The following is a 16,715-nucleotide window of genomic DNA, read 5'->3' as shown; positions in this document are numbered from 1 at the left end:
TGGAGGACTGTGATACTCGTCTGGGACGTTTGAAACCATAATTCCCAACAGCAAAACACTGAGAGCTGGAAAAGGACTACAACTCTGTCAAGACTTCAGCCACCAGGTCATACAGTATTTCTGAGCTGTGACAGAATGATAACAGAACCAAATTATTTTATCCAAAGGGTACACTTCTCCATTTATACACAAACATACCCGCCGATTAAGTGCTCGCTTGCAAAATCAGTATTTTATTATGGTCCTTTTGGATGTACAGGTCAGAATGTGAATATGATGTATATATGTATCTGTTATGGGTAAAAATGTGAATCTGATGAATCTATGTATCTGTTATGGGTAAAAATGTGAATCGTGATATGAAATCAGTTTGTTCTTGATTTACAGGTGAACACTTTTATATGTTAGTGGTTGCCTTGAACAGGCAATTGCAAGTTATTATTTATGACTATGCCCTGAGATGTATAATCAAGGTCTGAAAAGTGGAAATGTGTCGTATTTACTGCACTCTCTCTGTCTTGTCCTGTCAAAAATACCTTGCCTGAGGTCCTTTTCTGAGAGCTAGCAGGTTTGTGGATGTGAGATTGTGAGTGAGAGAGACGAGGCAGACACTTTACAGACTTAAAACAAAATATGGGGCTAATTTGCAATGCTTTTCTCTCTCTGGGAGAAAAGGAATGTGCAAAAACACCCCCCTCATATGGAATTACAGTTAAATGGTTTTAGTATACTTTTGAATTTGGAAAGCACATACACATGCGTTAACTTCCATGGATCTGGTCCAGACTGAGGTTTGCTCATATCAAACAGTCTCATGCTTACCCATGCACACCAGATAAAGGCATGTTGTCCTTTAGAAAAGTATCTTTGGATATAAATAACTGGATAACACTTGCTAGGGAAAGCCTGGTTCACACAGAAGGACAACTGCTGGGTCTGCGGCAAAATGGATAAATAGCAGTGGAACAAGAAAAACACAATAGAGATGTTTAGAAACCAAATGCTACTGTATAGACACTATTTAGCTTGATGTCAATGGAATGTTAGATCCATTGTTTTGATGAGATATCAGAGTCATACTGTTTCCTGTAGGGTATAGATTCATTAGACAGATAACATCCACAATATATAATCAAAGATACATTTAATTGCAGAGTATTTTTTATTTTTTTTAACACAGTGTAAAATTGTACATGCTTGCTGTAACATCCCACTGGGCACACAATTTCATTTCTAAGTGGACATTTGGGTAATATTTGGTAGAAACGTTGATCAATGCGATTTCAACCTTTATTCACCCACTCAATAAATCAGCCAGAAGTTTGTTGGCTAACTTATTGAGTGATGATCTGACATTATTTCAAAGGTACAAATTAATTATATTTCATACAATGTTTGTCTATGTTGAAAATTAATTAAAATGTTGAACTAATCCTATGGTTGAAATTCCACCCTCAAAACAACAGTTTACAATGATGAGCCCAGTGGGATAGAGTATACGGTATGTAGCCAACACAACAAAACAATTGTTAACCCTTTCACTAAGTTTGATTGACAAATAATTGCTAAGTATATATTTTTCTTTCAAATGCTGCAAAACGTATAGCCATTCCAGCCGTGCACACATCTTCACAATAAAAGAGTCTAGAGGCAAAAGAGTCCTGGGCTGTGCTATGTTGTAGCACCATCTGCTGCTGAACAAAGAAGGTGATGATAGGTTCTGTAGATACTGTAGACCAGGACAGGTCAACCCTCCTGGAGGGCTTTTTCTCCAGCCTTGTTAAAAAATACCTTGATTCAGTAATAGGTCCTAGTGACTTCCTTTTCCAGTAGTTTTTCATTCACTGAAGGGGTGGCTATGTTCAAGGTTCCTCTGGACGAAATAAGGAGTAGGGTGCCAGCCATTTCACATGATGATCCCTAAAAAGATGGTTCATATTATTACAATACCATTTTAAAAACAAGTCTGTGTTAATGGGTGGGTTAAGCTGTGTTTTATTAACAGGGTTAACAATAGCACCCTCACTTGTTGAGTTGGAATGAAGCTGCAAAACTAAGAATGAATCAAGAAAGCACATCCAGACCATAGGTCTGTCTACCTGTGGTATTTTTGTCCCTTTCTCCTTTGATATTCCATTTCATCCACTGTCCAGACGGCCCCCTTGCCTCCCTCCACTCGCACAAAACACTTGTGGAGGCTAAGATTGTGACGGACAGCGTTCTGTGGCGGCAAATGAATACAGCTTGTGTAAGGAGTTCAGGAGCTAATATTGCTCAAGACTCAAATATAGGACTCATATGAAAGCGAGCATAATGATCCAAGGAGAAGCCTAACCTTCCATGTGGCCGTGTTGTGTCGGAAGTAGAAGAACATGGTGGTGAACCAGTTGTAGATGTCATTCAGGGAGCGCTGCTTGTCTGGAGACTCCAGTATAGACTGCAGACAGACATGGTGGACATTCACAATATGCTTGTGCAATTGAAACAACTCACATGGGGTCTAGACATAGATTGAGGTCTTGCTACACATGTAGTCCAAAACAACAGATGTTATATTAATGTCACACTTGTCGCTGTCTTGCAGTCCAACAAGGATGCATGAACTACCGAGCAAACTGTGTGCTCCTCAGCCACTCAGCCAGACTCTCGACAGTCTACCAACAGTGCTCCTTTTACACAAGTGTTCAGAGAGACTCTTACTGTTTAAATCAGACAACTCACCCATCTTATCATGCAGGCGTAGGTGTACAGTGGCCTAATGTTGTTGTATTTGTAACACTCAACACTCGGGATAAGATCTGTAGGACGGCCAACGAAAGCAAACATACCAGGTCTTGAGTTTGGATCAGATTTCACAGCAACACGAAAGACAACATCACCAAAACAGACAAGTAAAACACTTGTAGGAATGCACTCAGAGTGGCATTCAGAATCAAAATGGAGTGGAACTCCCTCAGGCTTAAGAAGAGCGGGAGGGGCGGGGCAGTGTTACCTGGCCGTAGGTGGTGGGGAGCAGCAGAGGGCCAATACTCATGCTGCTCCAGCTCCTCTGGCTCTTTAGTGGTGCAGCGTGACACTCCACCTCGGTTCTGGGGCAGGCCTAGTGACAGGCTGTGCCTGTAGGGCCAGTCTGAAGCTGCCTTCTGACAGGGAGAGAGACCATGACCCAACAACACAGACATTCAACAAGGACAAGTTGAGGAACATAGAAATTGTCTTAAAAAGTGCAGGATAATGGACAATGGCCGGTTACTATAGTCACTTGAGGGAATTATTCAAAAGAGAAGTTACCAAGACAGTTGATTTGTGTCCAGATAGGTGCAGATGTAGTTGCATTGCGAAGAGTTTCTGTTTTTCCACAGTCAGCTAAAAAAGAGAGAAGATTCATTAAGGTTCATTAAGGGCAACATTTTCACTTAGCTGGACTTGGAGCTTTTACAACCTTTCACGGGTTCTCCGTGTTCACTAGTTGGAGTTTTTCTGTAAAACTATATAATATGTAGAACTACAGGAACAAACCTGGGTCTCCATGTATTGCACCATGTCTTGTTGTACCTTCCACTGTGCAATGCTTCTGTCTCCATGGCCATGGTCAGAGTGGAGGTGTCTGGAAACACCATAAAGAGCATCACTGTCATGACTATAAACAACAGCGCCACAACTGTATCACAATGACTAATGAAATATACTGGTGCTCATTACTTACTTCAAAAAACTGGGGAATTCTTCAAATACTGCATCGCAGCCAGGCCAGCAGCAGAGTCCGTTGAGAAACAGAGCACTGGACCCCTCTAGGGTTGGGTGACCTGCCCTGCAGAATGAGGGGAGGAATATTACAAACTTAGGACTGAACGCAATCAATCAAACCAACCTGGCATTGTTTATGCAGTTTCTGTTCATGTCACAAGCTCAGATGCACGTACATGCACACAGACGCACACACACACGCGGAACTCACTCATGTTGCCTGGTGATGATGGAGCTCTGCTTAGGACTGGCTGTCCTCGGGGGAGAGGGGTGACGAGTTGGCCCAGGAGAGTGCTCAGAGTGTGGGGGAGAGGACTGTCCACGGCTCCCTGTGTCCACCTCCACCTTGCACAGTGAGATGGGCTGAGCTGAACTGGCCTCTGTTAGAGTGCATGGTGCTGGAGAAGCAGAAGGTAGAGAAAAATGGATCTTTATGGAGAAAGACCTCGATACACTTTCCATGAGCCTCCTTTGAATAATGTACAGTATAATGGCTGTATAGAATTGTATGCAACATATGGAATGACTCCATGCTTTTAAAGCCGCTAGTGTTTCCATTCAAAAGTGTGACTGTACACACACATTATAGGGTGAGGGAAAAATTAAAATGTTTTGACAATGATTTAATGGTCCAGTTGTGAATGCTGTCCAAGCGGACAGAACTATGGGGTTAGTTATAGATTCTATACATCCATTATACTTGAGGGTCATGGACAGTGTTTCTACTGTAGGTCTTTCTCCATAAAGAGCTGTTTTATAGAGAGCAATAATAATGGCGTCTTTTAGTAAGCACTGACACCGCCATGGTCCGTGGAACAAAGCCTACGGGGAAATGAATGGAGTTTTATATGTCTGTGGTAAACACAGGCTTAGGAGATCTCATACGTTTTGTTCTATGAGATAATCTTCATCAGCTAACGTCACTTTTTGTGCATTTTGAAGCATTGACTGTATGTAAATGAAAAAAAGCACATGAAGGCTTCATAATTCATAAATGTCATGTCAACTGACTGATATTATCGCATATAACCAAATGTATAAGATCTCCTAAGCCTGTGTCAACCTCAGACCTTATTTTCTAAGTTTGTTCCAAAACCCTATTCTTTCCCCATTCATTTCCCCCAAAGGAATGGCTGAACGAACCAGAGGTAACTCATTTCCGTTTTTTTAGGACTACAGGCTGGCTTTAGATCTTCTCCTAAGACATACTACATTTGCACACACTACATAGGTTTTTCTATTGTGTTATTGACTGTACGTTTGTTTATCCCATGTGTAACTCTGTGTTGTTGTTTGTGTCGCACTGCTTTGCTTTATCTCGGCCAGGTCGCAGTTGTAAATGAGAACTTGTTCTCAACTGGCCTACCTGGTTGAAATAAAGGTGAAATAAATAAATACAATTTAAAAAACATGTGTACGCAAGGGGGCTGCAGAGAGTCAGTCAGCGCAAAGCGTACCCTGCGGTCGCACGTGGGCAGCCTGGACACCCTGGCGTAGAACAGAGGGTCTGTGCTGGCTCAACTGGGGGCACAGAGACACCCGTTGCAGGAGCGATCTCCCCTCCTCCTCACTGGAACACTGGGGAGGACACACAACAAGGCACTTACAGTATCCCTTTTCACCAGCAGGGAGTTCTCCGAGCAAATACAAGCAACTTTCTTGTGCTAATGTCAGTGAAACTGAAACAATAATGTATGGGTTTACATGTATCTCAGGCCAGAATAGAGCATCGAAACTCTTTATAATAGGAGGCATAAGAAGGAATATCATACCTGCCGTAACAATATGCTTTGGAGCTGAGACGAGGCCATAAGTGAAACTCCAGGTCTAATCATCAATGGGAAGCCCATCTATGAATAATGGACATGTATTTACATCATTCCTCTCACTATAAGGACAACAGATATTCCATGTAACGAAAGTATAAATATTTCCTCCAAGCTAGAATCCTTAGTTGCAACATTAATGTTTGGACTTAACAATTACCCATTGATTCTTGAAGAAAACTTATTAAGGCCTGATAAGCTGAGTTCAACAAAGTAAATGTAAACAACCACTGTATAGCCTCAAAACATGGTTAAAACTGTCATTTTGATATCATGGATGGCCGGTCCTTGCATCCATAGCATAGTCTATGAATTTGAGTGGTTCCATTTCTTTAGGCCCATCCCTCAGCTTTTTATTGAAACAGAGGCTGGGTGTGGCGTTGTTATTTTTCATGGATTCTAGCTTTAATAGTCTTAAATTAGTATTATTATACAAAAAAATTGTAGACCAACAAATAAATAAAAAGCAAACGGTATGAAACCAATTGTACACTTTAGCTTGAGCTCTTAACTTTCAATTCATGTTTATTTTACTATTCATTATGTATGATTATTTTTTTTGGCAAATTTGGCTTGAAACCACAGTAACAGTTCAACCAGTACCTGCGTAACAGAGGTACGAGCACAGAGCTGAGGTGAGGCAGAATCTTTGGGCTGGGTACATGCGTCTGGCTCCTCTCGCTGCTCTCGCTGCTGCTGATGTCGCCCACTGTTCAGTCGCCCACTCTTCAACCTCTCACTCTCAGTCTGTAGCATCCCTGGGCCTGGTGCAGAAGAGCAGAAATTGAGGGTTAGTGCTAAGTGCATGCTACCCCTAGGAATGCAGGGGTGGTGGTGGATAAAGGTTGACTCTCACGCTGCAAATGTGTAGACAACATAAACAATCAAAAATAAACACACATCGCAATAGATCATCTCCACACAGGGCACCAATTATGTAGGTGTGTTCCTATTTGTAAGGGTATGTTGTATTCAGTCCAGCATATTGTTCAATGTATGACATTAAAACAACATATTGCTACAATATAATATAATAAGAGAGAGAGAGAGAGAGAGAGAGAGAGAGAGAGAGAGAGAGAGAGAGAGAGAGAGAGAGAAAGAGAGAGAGAGAATAGAGAGAGTGAGGTGGGATACAAATTTGCTCTTTGGTAAATGTTAGACAGCTACAGGTTTGGAGGCATATTATCTTTGTTCCTTTATCAGACATAATGAAAGGGAGAGGAGTTCAAACACAGTCTGGGCTGAGAGATTTTGTGGTTGTGCACAGGTGCAACCTTTGACTACACAGACAGTGGAGGGTACAGAGATGAAGCTGATAGCAGCAGGTATCTCAAAAATATAGCACAGGAAAGAGGGAAGGGGAGAGGGTGCTCCAATTCTTTTCTCCCCTCGTACCCCTGGTACTGGTACTGGTACTGGTACTGATACTGTTTCAGTGGCCTTCACCTTGTATTTAGAATAAAATAATGTGGTATCAATGGCTACGTTATTGTGCTTAGTATGCTTGAAAGAACCACTTGGTACCAAAATCTGTTAAAACTCCGCAAAAAAACAAACGTGTAATTACATCATGTCATTTTTAGGTAAATATGTAAATTATCTGGTCATTTCTGTACTGTAAAATAAAGTGCTACCCAAGAGCTTCGAAAGGCAACCTCATAGAACTCTATACCTCAAATGTTTAAAAGTCTATGGGTGACCACTGTGTACATTTGCAAATGCACGCTCTCACCCAGGAAGAGGAAACAGGAATTCAGTAGAAAGAGAAAGTACTGAAGCTCTTTGTGGCTTCTCACTTTTATCTCCACTTCACTAGCAAAACCAAACATTTCTTCTTTACAGAAAGCTCAGATCAAAGCAAAGTATTTGTTGTAATGCACAGTGACAATTGAATCAAGTCACATAAAACAGGCAGTAAATGAATAAGCACATCTTTTGGATTTGGAATTGAGAGCTACAGTACACGTTTATGTCACACAGGTTTGTAGGATGTGATTTGATGAATGGACGTGCTACAATGACATTACAAGTAGAACATTGTGATATATTAACACTTCTTACAACACTTCTCTCAACTGAGGACAATTACGTTCAGCTTTTACTATAGTCTAGGACTGGGTTTGATTATCAAAATGCTATATTTACAATCAACTACATATGGAAAGTTATTCCTTCTGTATCATATTGAAACTTTTTTCTCAGTGAGTTTTCTTATTACTCACTATGCTTCCATATCTAAAATATCTGTCTGATCTTGGCGCTTTGGAAGGAACCTGTGGGTGATATTGATTTGTAGATTCGCTTTCTTTGACCTATAACACTACAGTAGGGGAGGAAGGAATTTATAAGCAGAGTAATCATTCTTTTTGATCTTTGATCCACAAAGGACAGTATTAAACAGAATATGATTTCCCCCCCCCCCCCCCCCCCCCAATATTATATTATGTTTAATTTATAACATGTTTTCTTCTAATTCAACTTTTCTTTTTGAATGAGAAGAAAAACGTTTATAAAAATAGATTTGAGTAAATACTATACTGTGGTGGTGACTTAGAGACAGCTACATTAACATTTGTGTCCAAAATTATTGAATTAATCTAAATGGCAAAATAAGCATGAAGACTAACTTTCAATTTGATGGTCATATAATACCAGTCCTACAGACAATAAAATTAAATAAACATATTGCAGTTTATATTACAAAGTTAGGATGTTTCTTGAACATTTATGTCCAACTTCTGTATTTCCAAAGGGTGAACTCAGCTCCATCGTTCATTGAATCAGTTGGCTCATTCATCACAAAACCCACTGATATTGCCAACTACTTTAATCTTTTTTTTATTTGGCAAGATTAGCCAATTTAAGCATGACATGCCAAAAACAAACCCTGAACCTACACATCCATTAAAAAATTACCAAATTATGAAATACAAGCATTGTAATTTTGAATTCCGTAAAGTGAGTGTGGAAGAGATGAAAAAATAATTGTTTAACTTCTCAAATGTAACATTTCATTCTGTGATAAGAGTCACTGACTCAAAGCCACAAGAAGGTAGAACATATTTCAAACGTTGCTTGTAAGGGGGCGGTAGTTGCAGAAATGTTGGGTCTGACAACTTGGATGGAAAATTACTGAGGATGATAGCGGACTATATTGACACTCCTATTTGCCATTTGTTCAATCTAGGCCTACAGGAAAGTGTGTGCCCTCAAGCCTGGAGGGAAGCAAAAGTCATTTGGCTACCCAAGAATAGCAAAGCACCCTTTACTGGCTCAAACAGCTGACCAATCAGCCTGCTACCAATCATTAGTAAACTTTTGGAAAAAAATGGGTTGACCAGATGCAATGCTATTACAGAGTAAACAAATCAACAATTGACTTTCAGCATACTTATAGGGAAGGGCACTCAACATATACGGACGGCATAATAAGAAGCTTGTGGTTGCTGTTTTGTGTTCTTTAATGGAAGCCTCTCCAACATAATCCAGGTAGAGTTGGGTATTCCCCAGGTCAGTTGTCTAGGCTCCTTATGTTTTTCCATCTTTACCAATGACCTGCCACTGGCACAGAGTAAAGCCTGTGAGCCTATGTATGCTGATGGCTCAACATTATAAACGTCAGCTACCACAGCAAGTAAAATCACTTAACAAAAAGCTGCAGTCAGTTTTAGAATGGCCTGTGCTATCTGCGATCCTTGAGATGTCCCTACCCCATTAAAGATGACATTTTAAATGGTTATGGTAAGGGTTAAGGTTAGAGTTAAAGTTAGGGTTAGGATTAGGGTAAGGATAGGGGTTAAGGTTAGGGTTAGGAATGTCCCAAAGATCCCAGATAGCACTGACAAGTAAAAAGTAAACTAAATATTTAAAAAACTATAAGCATTGCATTTGGGCCAACATTCACAAAACCCTGAACCTCAACTAAATCTTCTAATGAATAATGTGAAAATTTAGCAAGTTTAGGAGACTAAACTGCTTGGTGTAACCTTGGATAGTTAACTGTCATGGTTAAAACACATTGATGTAACAGTAGCTAAGATGGGGAGAGGTTGTATGCCCGTAATAAAGTGCTGCTCTGCTTTCTTGACATTCTTATCAACAAAACAAGTCCTACAGGCCCTAGTTTTATCACACCTGGACTACTGCCCAGTCATATGGTCAAGTGCCACAAAGAGGGACATCGGCAAATTACAGCTGACCCAGAACAGAGCAGCACGGTTGGCCCTTAAGTGTACATGGGGAACTAACATCAATGGCATGCATGTCAATTTCTGCTGTCTCAAAGTAGAGGAGAGACTGACTGCATCACTACTTGTCTTTGCGAGAGGTATTGACATGTTGAAAGCACAGAGCTGTCTGTTCAAACTAGCACACAGCTAAGAAACCCACGCATACCCCACACAACATGTCACAAGGGGTCTTTTCACAATTCCCAAGTCCAGAACAGACTTTGGGAAACGCACAGTACTACACAGAGCCATGATTACATGGAACTCTATTCCACATCAAGTAACTCATGCAAGCAGTAAAATCTGATTTTTAAAAAACAACACACACACACAGGCATATGCACACACGCTAGCGCACTCACTCTACACACACGTACATTGTAATATTGTTGTATGGTGGTATTATACATTTTGTATTGTAGATATGTAGTGGGGTAATACTTTTATATGATGTACTGTTTTATTTTAATTTTTTAGTGTAATGTAAGTGCCTTAATGTGTTTGGACCCCAGGAAGAGTAGCTGCTGCCTTGGCAACAGCTAATCGGGATCCCTAATAGTAGAATAGATCCCTAATAGTACAAATACAATTAAATACAAATAAAAAGCAATTGAGATAGAACTACTACTCATGATTACTCATGTCACACTGACTCGGAGCTTCCATTTATAACTATGTATCACTATTGGCTTTCGCCAGAATTTGACCTACATGTATTATTCTATAAACTACAATACAAAAAATTTATTATTGTATTAATCTGTTCATCCTAATCTGATTTTTTAATTAAGTTAACTGAATAAAAACCTAATCTACCTGGAATATTTTGGTGATTTGCAGATTAAATGCATGTTGTGATTGTAGTGTAAGCCTCAATACTTACATTTTTATATTGACAAAAAAAATATTCATAGAGAGAAAAGGCTTTCTGGTTTTCTCACAGATCAAAAGTAACACAATTGAAAGACCAAAGTATAACAGTGTAATTCCTGTAAAGTGATTCATCGTCTTTGACATTGTGGTACCGAAAATATTACCATATTCCATAATTTGCTTTTTTTGTGGTAACAAAGTACAGATATTGACTACCATCAGAAAAATCTGAATGTATGATCATTTTGATGACACAGCAACATGTGATGATACCGGTACACATTCTTGACATAAGTTTTTTTAAATCCCAGTATCCTTTAATGATAAAAGACTAATTCTGGACAAGCCCACAGATTCGTCACAAATGACCTTTTTGCATCATGAGACTTCAATCCACCAACAGTCCATCATGTTATGAATATCAGGTCTTGGGTCTAAACCCAAATCATTTTTAAGAATTACATTCACAATGAGATTGTACATTTTTTTAGTAACGCATAGATATTTCAGTTTCAATTATTACATTTTTTTCACCAATTATTTCCTTGAATATAGTGAGTTCAAATGAATCTACCCTAACCGTGATAGATATCATACCAAAGTCGTTTCAATTTTGTGAATGAATGTGCCCAGTGTTAGGATTGTGTCGACTGGGTTGTCATTGAACAATCCATTCAATGAGAAGTTAAAAGTTATCTTGAACATAATGCTTAAAAAATGTGTAGAAGAAAGATTGGATTGTTTTCGCCTATATGATTAGTGATGCTTTAAACACTTACTTTTACACCTGTTAACACCTTTTAACAGGTTCCTCACTAAAGCAGTCATTACAAACAAAGTTATTTTCTTAGTTGTGTTTACTTAATATTAAGACCTATCATTCCCCTTTCACCCTTTTGCTATATGCCTACAATCTGTGTTACCCAACTGATATACAGCATCGATACTTTGTACGCTTTTAGAAGTAAGGTACATGATCATTAGACTACACTATAAAATAGCTCATACACCACAGCTACAAACAATCCACCATTACAGATGACACCAAACCAGATTACACCATGGTCTTGAGTTTTGCGTACTGTACGTACCTCTTGGGGACACGCACCCCAATTTGGGAGACACTTGTCCACTGAATGATCTCAGAATGGTTGGCAACTCTAGCTGAAAGCAAAGAAGTACATTCCTAAAATGTAAAGGTCACACGTTAAAACAGACAGTTTTTCTCACCTTACACCTTCCGTATCTCCTGCTCGCTTTCTGTCTTCCTGTTCTTAAGAGGATGAGATGCTAGAAAATGAAGAAAAAAAAAGCAAACAAATGTCAGAGAGAGGGGGTAGTATTCCACAAGTGATGTTTGAAGTTTATTATGTTTAAAAGAACACAGACTACCAGCAATATTCACTGTAATGGGGAAACAGGTTATGGTAAGAGCAAAGAAATGTTGAAAAGGAAATGTTTATTAAAATATGTTTATAACTATAAAAATGTTTATGAAAAGTATATTTCTTTGATGCTATAAAACAATTATATTTGATTTCAGAATTAATTATTCATTTGTTAGGCAAGTAAGACCAAAACCTATCAGCGTGTTTTGTCTAAGGTACAAATAAATGTTAACATTAATCTCCTCCAATAGTATCTTATTTTTGCTTTTCCAACACATCGTATTCAGGTAACTTTCACAATATCTACATTAAAAAAAAATCTTGATACAGACTAAACATAATCATGCGGCCTTGTATAATTTCACTGTGTGTCAACACAATGGACAGCCATGATGAGAGAAATCAATCAGATTACAGAGAGCATGAATAAGGCAGAATCACGATCCCCTTCATTCAACACTCACCTGAAAATGTCACAAGCAACGTGTGAGAGAGGGAACAGATGCGTGAAATGTGTGTTTGCCAGAATCCAGTCTGTATTTATACCTGGAAGTTACAGTAGGAAAAAAGTTTACGCCTGCCATCGAAATGGAAATGTCCTACATCGCTGTAACAGGTTTCACACAAATAAGCATAAATGACTTACCCTACCCTCAATAGTCTGAAACACAACCTATTTCAGAACAAATAAATGCTACAAGCCACAATGGCAGTGCACAGAAATTGTTTGTTTTGTGATTGTTGATTATGTGATCCACCGTATTGTACTGAATTAGTGTAAATCAAATGAATCTGGGTTGTCTGTGTTAGCCCGGTGGTCTGAAACCTAGGCATTAGCTTGGGGAGCTTTCGCAAGTCTTCAGGACCTCGTCTCCCTCTCCACAATGACCCCAGCAGCTAATAGGCATCAACTGAATGACTGGCACCGATGGGACCGTCTCGGTTGCAGCCCTGGTCGTCTGCGCACCACAAAATTGTGTTGGCTCACTGAGCTAAACCCTAAGCTTGGGAAGCTAGCGCAAGTCTTTAGGTTTCCGACAAAGTTACTCAACATGCAAGCATGGCTCATTGAACCACCTCTGTTACAAAGGCAATGCCCCACCATGACCCTGAGGGGCCTAAACAGTCCGCAGTGATATCGGCAGGCTCTAAACCCTACAATTACCCAACACATTCTCCAAACCACATTGTTAAATAACTTTCCATTGCTAAAATACTCTTCTAGGTCTACTTTTACCCCTGTTTAAGTCTTGGACTGGCTATGCTGAGGAGTACGATTTCTCATGTGTACCAAGACACATTTACTTGAAACTTGTCTTCTCGTGTGAACGCAACACACAATCTGAGGGAAAACAATGAAATTATGCACTTTCTCGCCGACCTCAGTCTGCGGAGGAACAGAGCAAGGACCCAGACTGCTCCATCTTTTACCACATATTTTGTCACTCCTGACCACACATACTGTAAGGATAGTTGCTGACAAGACGTTCAAAAAGTCATATGTTGTCCATTTGCATCCTTACATCTTTGGATGTAATTCATCATGGAATAAAAAATGTTTTGTCTGAGATTAAACTTTCCTCGTGTGTGAGGATCTCTAGAAGAAGCAGAGGAGTGGTAATAGGGGGCTAGAGCGGGCGGTTGCTGACCTCAGGTGTGTCCTAATCATGACGAGCTGAAGTAAGATTACATTTTTTCTCGTTATGACATGTATGCTCAAAAGGTTAATAGCATGAGCAGTATATGAAACTATCAACATTACAATTGTGATAGTGACATCAAAAGGTGTATTTCTTGTGAGAAATGGATTTGTTTTGCTGTTGTTGTGTCCGCTGTACTTATTTTATTTTGTAATAAAGATAATAATCATCATTATCATTACTACCAGCATCACCACCAAAAATGGTTAACGAGGCATTTTACAGAGGAAACATTAACATAACCAATGAAAAAATAGTCCATTACGCAACGGGGAAGCCCGCGCGAGGTAAAGTATGACATTCTAAGCAGGTGTAAAACACTTTGTTCTGAAGAGTTATTTTTCAGGTTCTCAAAGGTCATCTATCTAAAATACACCACAGAAGGTTGCAAGGAAGCGGTCTGCTTGAGCATCTCAATTTCCTTTTTAATCTTAACAAACATTCCCCTTATTAGATAACAACTGTACACAGGCTTTGACAAAAAACCTTTGTGGGGGTTGTTTTTCATAACTTTTCTCAATTAATGTCATGATGTGTATTTTTTAAATCATAATTACTTGGCCAAATTCACTTACAGAGTATTAAACTGCTCAGTTTAGTATTTAGTATTTGGTCAGTTTAGTAGTTGGTCTGATATTCCTTGAACACAAGGACTTGTGACTCCACAAACTTGTTGGATGCATTTGCAGTATGTTTCGGTTGTGTTTTGGATGATGTTTTGCCCAGTAGGAACTGAGTTTGTAGAGTCACTTTGCCATTTTGGAGTCACTTTTATTGTGAGAAAAGAGGATGTTTCTAAACATTTCTACATTTATGTGGATGCTACCATGATTATGGATAATCATGAATGGATCATGAACAATGATGCATGAGAAGGTTACAGAGGCACAAAGATCATACCCCAAAAAATGCTTACCTCCTCTATTATTGGTATGGGTGAGAGATTTTGTAGTAGCCTCTGTAACTTTCTCACTCATCATTATTCTAGATTCATTCATGATTTTTTTTAAATCATGGCATTATCAGGATTAATTTAGAAGTGGTCAGAAACATCTTATCTACTCGCTTAGAAAGAAAATGACTCCAGTCATCATTCACCATTCACTTGCTATTGCATTTACATTCAAAAATGTTAAAACATTTTAGTAATATATCAGACGCACATACTCAGAGCAACTCATTCATCTTAAGATAGATGTGGTTGTCTCACCTAGCTAAGATAAAGTAAGTACGTGTTTTCTCAATAAAGTAGTTACATCGCCTTTAGAAAGTATTCACAGCCCTTGACATTTTCCATATTTTGATGTGTTACAGCCTAAATATGAAATTGGTTAAATTGAGATTTTGTTGTCACCGGCCTACACACAATACCCCATAATGTCAAAGTGGAATTATATTATAAATTCATTCAAAATGAAAAGCTGAAATGTCTTGAGTCAATAATTATTCAACCACTTTGATATAACAAGCCTAAATAAATTCAGGAGTAAAAATGTGCTTAAAATTCACAAAATAAGTTGCATGGACTCACTCTGTGTGCAATAATAGTGTTTAACATTATTTGAATGACTACCTCATCTCTGTACCCCACACATACAAATATTCTGTAAGGTCCCTCAGTTGAGCAGTGAATTTCCAACAGAGATTCAATCACAAAGACCAGGGATTTTTTCCAATGCCTCACAAATAAAGGGCACCTATTGGTTGATGGGTAAAAATGTAAAACGCAGACATTGAATATCCTTTTGAGCATGGTGAAGTTATTAATTACTCTTTGGATAGTACATCAATACAATCAGTCACTACAAAGATACAGGTGTCCTTCCTAACTCAATTGCCGGAGAGGAAGGACACCGCTCAGGGAATTCCCCATGAGGCCAACGTTGACTTTAGAAGAGTTACAGAGTTTAATGGCTGTGACAGGAGAATAATGAGGATGGATCAGCATTGTAAAACTAACCTAAATGACAGAGTGAAAAGAAGGAAGCATGTACAGAATAATATTCCAAAACATGCATCCTGTTTGCAATAAAGCGCTAAAGTAAAACTGCAAGAAATGTGGCAATGAAATTAACTTTATGCCCTGAATACAAAGCATTATGTTTGGGGAGAATCCAACACAACACATCACTGAGTACCACTCTTCATATTTTCAAGCATGATGGTGGCTGTATGCTTGTCATCAGCAAGGACTGGGGAGTTTTTCAGGATAAAAATGAAATGGAATGGAGCTAAGCACAGGTAAAATCCTCAAGCAAAACCTGGTTCAGTCTGCTTTCCACCAGGCACTGGGAGATGAATTCCCCTTTCAAGAGGACAATAACCTAAAACACAAGGCCAAATCTACACTGGAGTTGCTTACCAAGAATGTGGTAAGTGGCCGAGTTACAGTTTTGACTTAAATCTACTTGATCATTGCTAGACAAACATGTTCAGGTCTTGCCATAGATTTTCAAGATTTTCAAGTTGATTTTCCATTTGAATTCAGGCTGTAACACAACAAAATGTGGAAATAAATCATTGGGTATGAATACTTTCTGAAGGCACTGTATCAGCAAAGCCAGTGCTTGTAGAAAAAAGTCAAGTGTGAGTGTTAGTTCACGAAAGGCAAGTGCGTTATGGCAAATGTTTGGGCAAAATATAACCCCAAAAAACTAAAACAAAAAACTGCAAATGCATCCAAAGAGTTTGATGAGTCACAAGCTTGATGTAATCATTGTGTGCAAGGAATATGGGACCAAATACTAAACTTTTAACTAATTTAATACAGTATAAGTACATTTTTGCAAATACTTATGACTTCTTCTTCACATGGGGAGACAAGACACATAAAGTGATGTCCTTTCTAAACGGTAAAACTGTTATTTATAAAAACTACCCTCAAATAAAACAATCTGTACTGTCGTCTCATGAAACATTTTCTCAAACGGAGTATAAAGCCAAATTAAAACA

General features: G+C 38.9%; 1 protein-coding gene across 6 annotated transcripts in view; it reads right to left on the bottom strand.

Moving 5' to 3' along the window:
• Positions 1-836: 836 nt before the first annotated feature.
• The window catches only part of foxp3-1 (forkhead box P3-1 protein), a 48,803-nt gene continuing 32,924 nt past the window's right edge, over positions 837-16,715 (bottom strand). The window contains exons 1-14 of one of the 6 annotated variants that reach the window (XM_021614385.2): positions 12,528-15,031; positions 11,906-11,965; positions 6,177-6,337; positions 5,520-5,597; positions 5,205-5,325; positions 3,959-4,145; positions 3,707-3,811; positions 3,520-3,607; positions 3,292-3,366; positions 2,993-3,140; positions 2,722-2,798; positions 2,336-2,437; positions 2,100-2,221; positions 837-1,920 (exon numbers count right to left, since the gene is read on the bottom strand). In XM_021614385.2, coding sequence (XP_021470060.1) covers positions 1,863-1,920; positions 2,100-2,221; positions 2,336-2,437; positions 2,722-2,798; positions 2,993-3,140; positions 3,292-3,366; positions 3,520-3,607; positions 3,707-3,811; positions 3,959-4,145; positions 5,205-5,325; positions 5,520-5,597; positions 6,177-6,329 — 1,314 coding nt within the window. In that variant the 5' untranslated portion in view covers positions 6,330-6,337; positions 11,906-11,965; positions 12,528-15,031 and the 3' untranslated portion in view covers positions 837-1,862. 6 annotated transcript variants of the gene reach the window in all.

Source organism: Oncorhynchus mykiss, chromosome 9 (genome assembly GCF_013265735.2).
Source record: "Oncorhynchus mykiss isolate Arlee chromosome 9, USDA_OmykA_1.1, whole genome shotgun sequence".
Lineage (NCBI taxonomy): Eukaryota > Metazoa > Chordata > Actinopteri > Salmoniformes > Salmonidae > Oncorhynchus > Oncorhynchus mykiss.
This window is presented reverse-complemented; position numbering and strand designations above follow the sequence as displayed.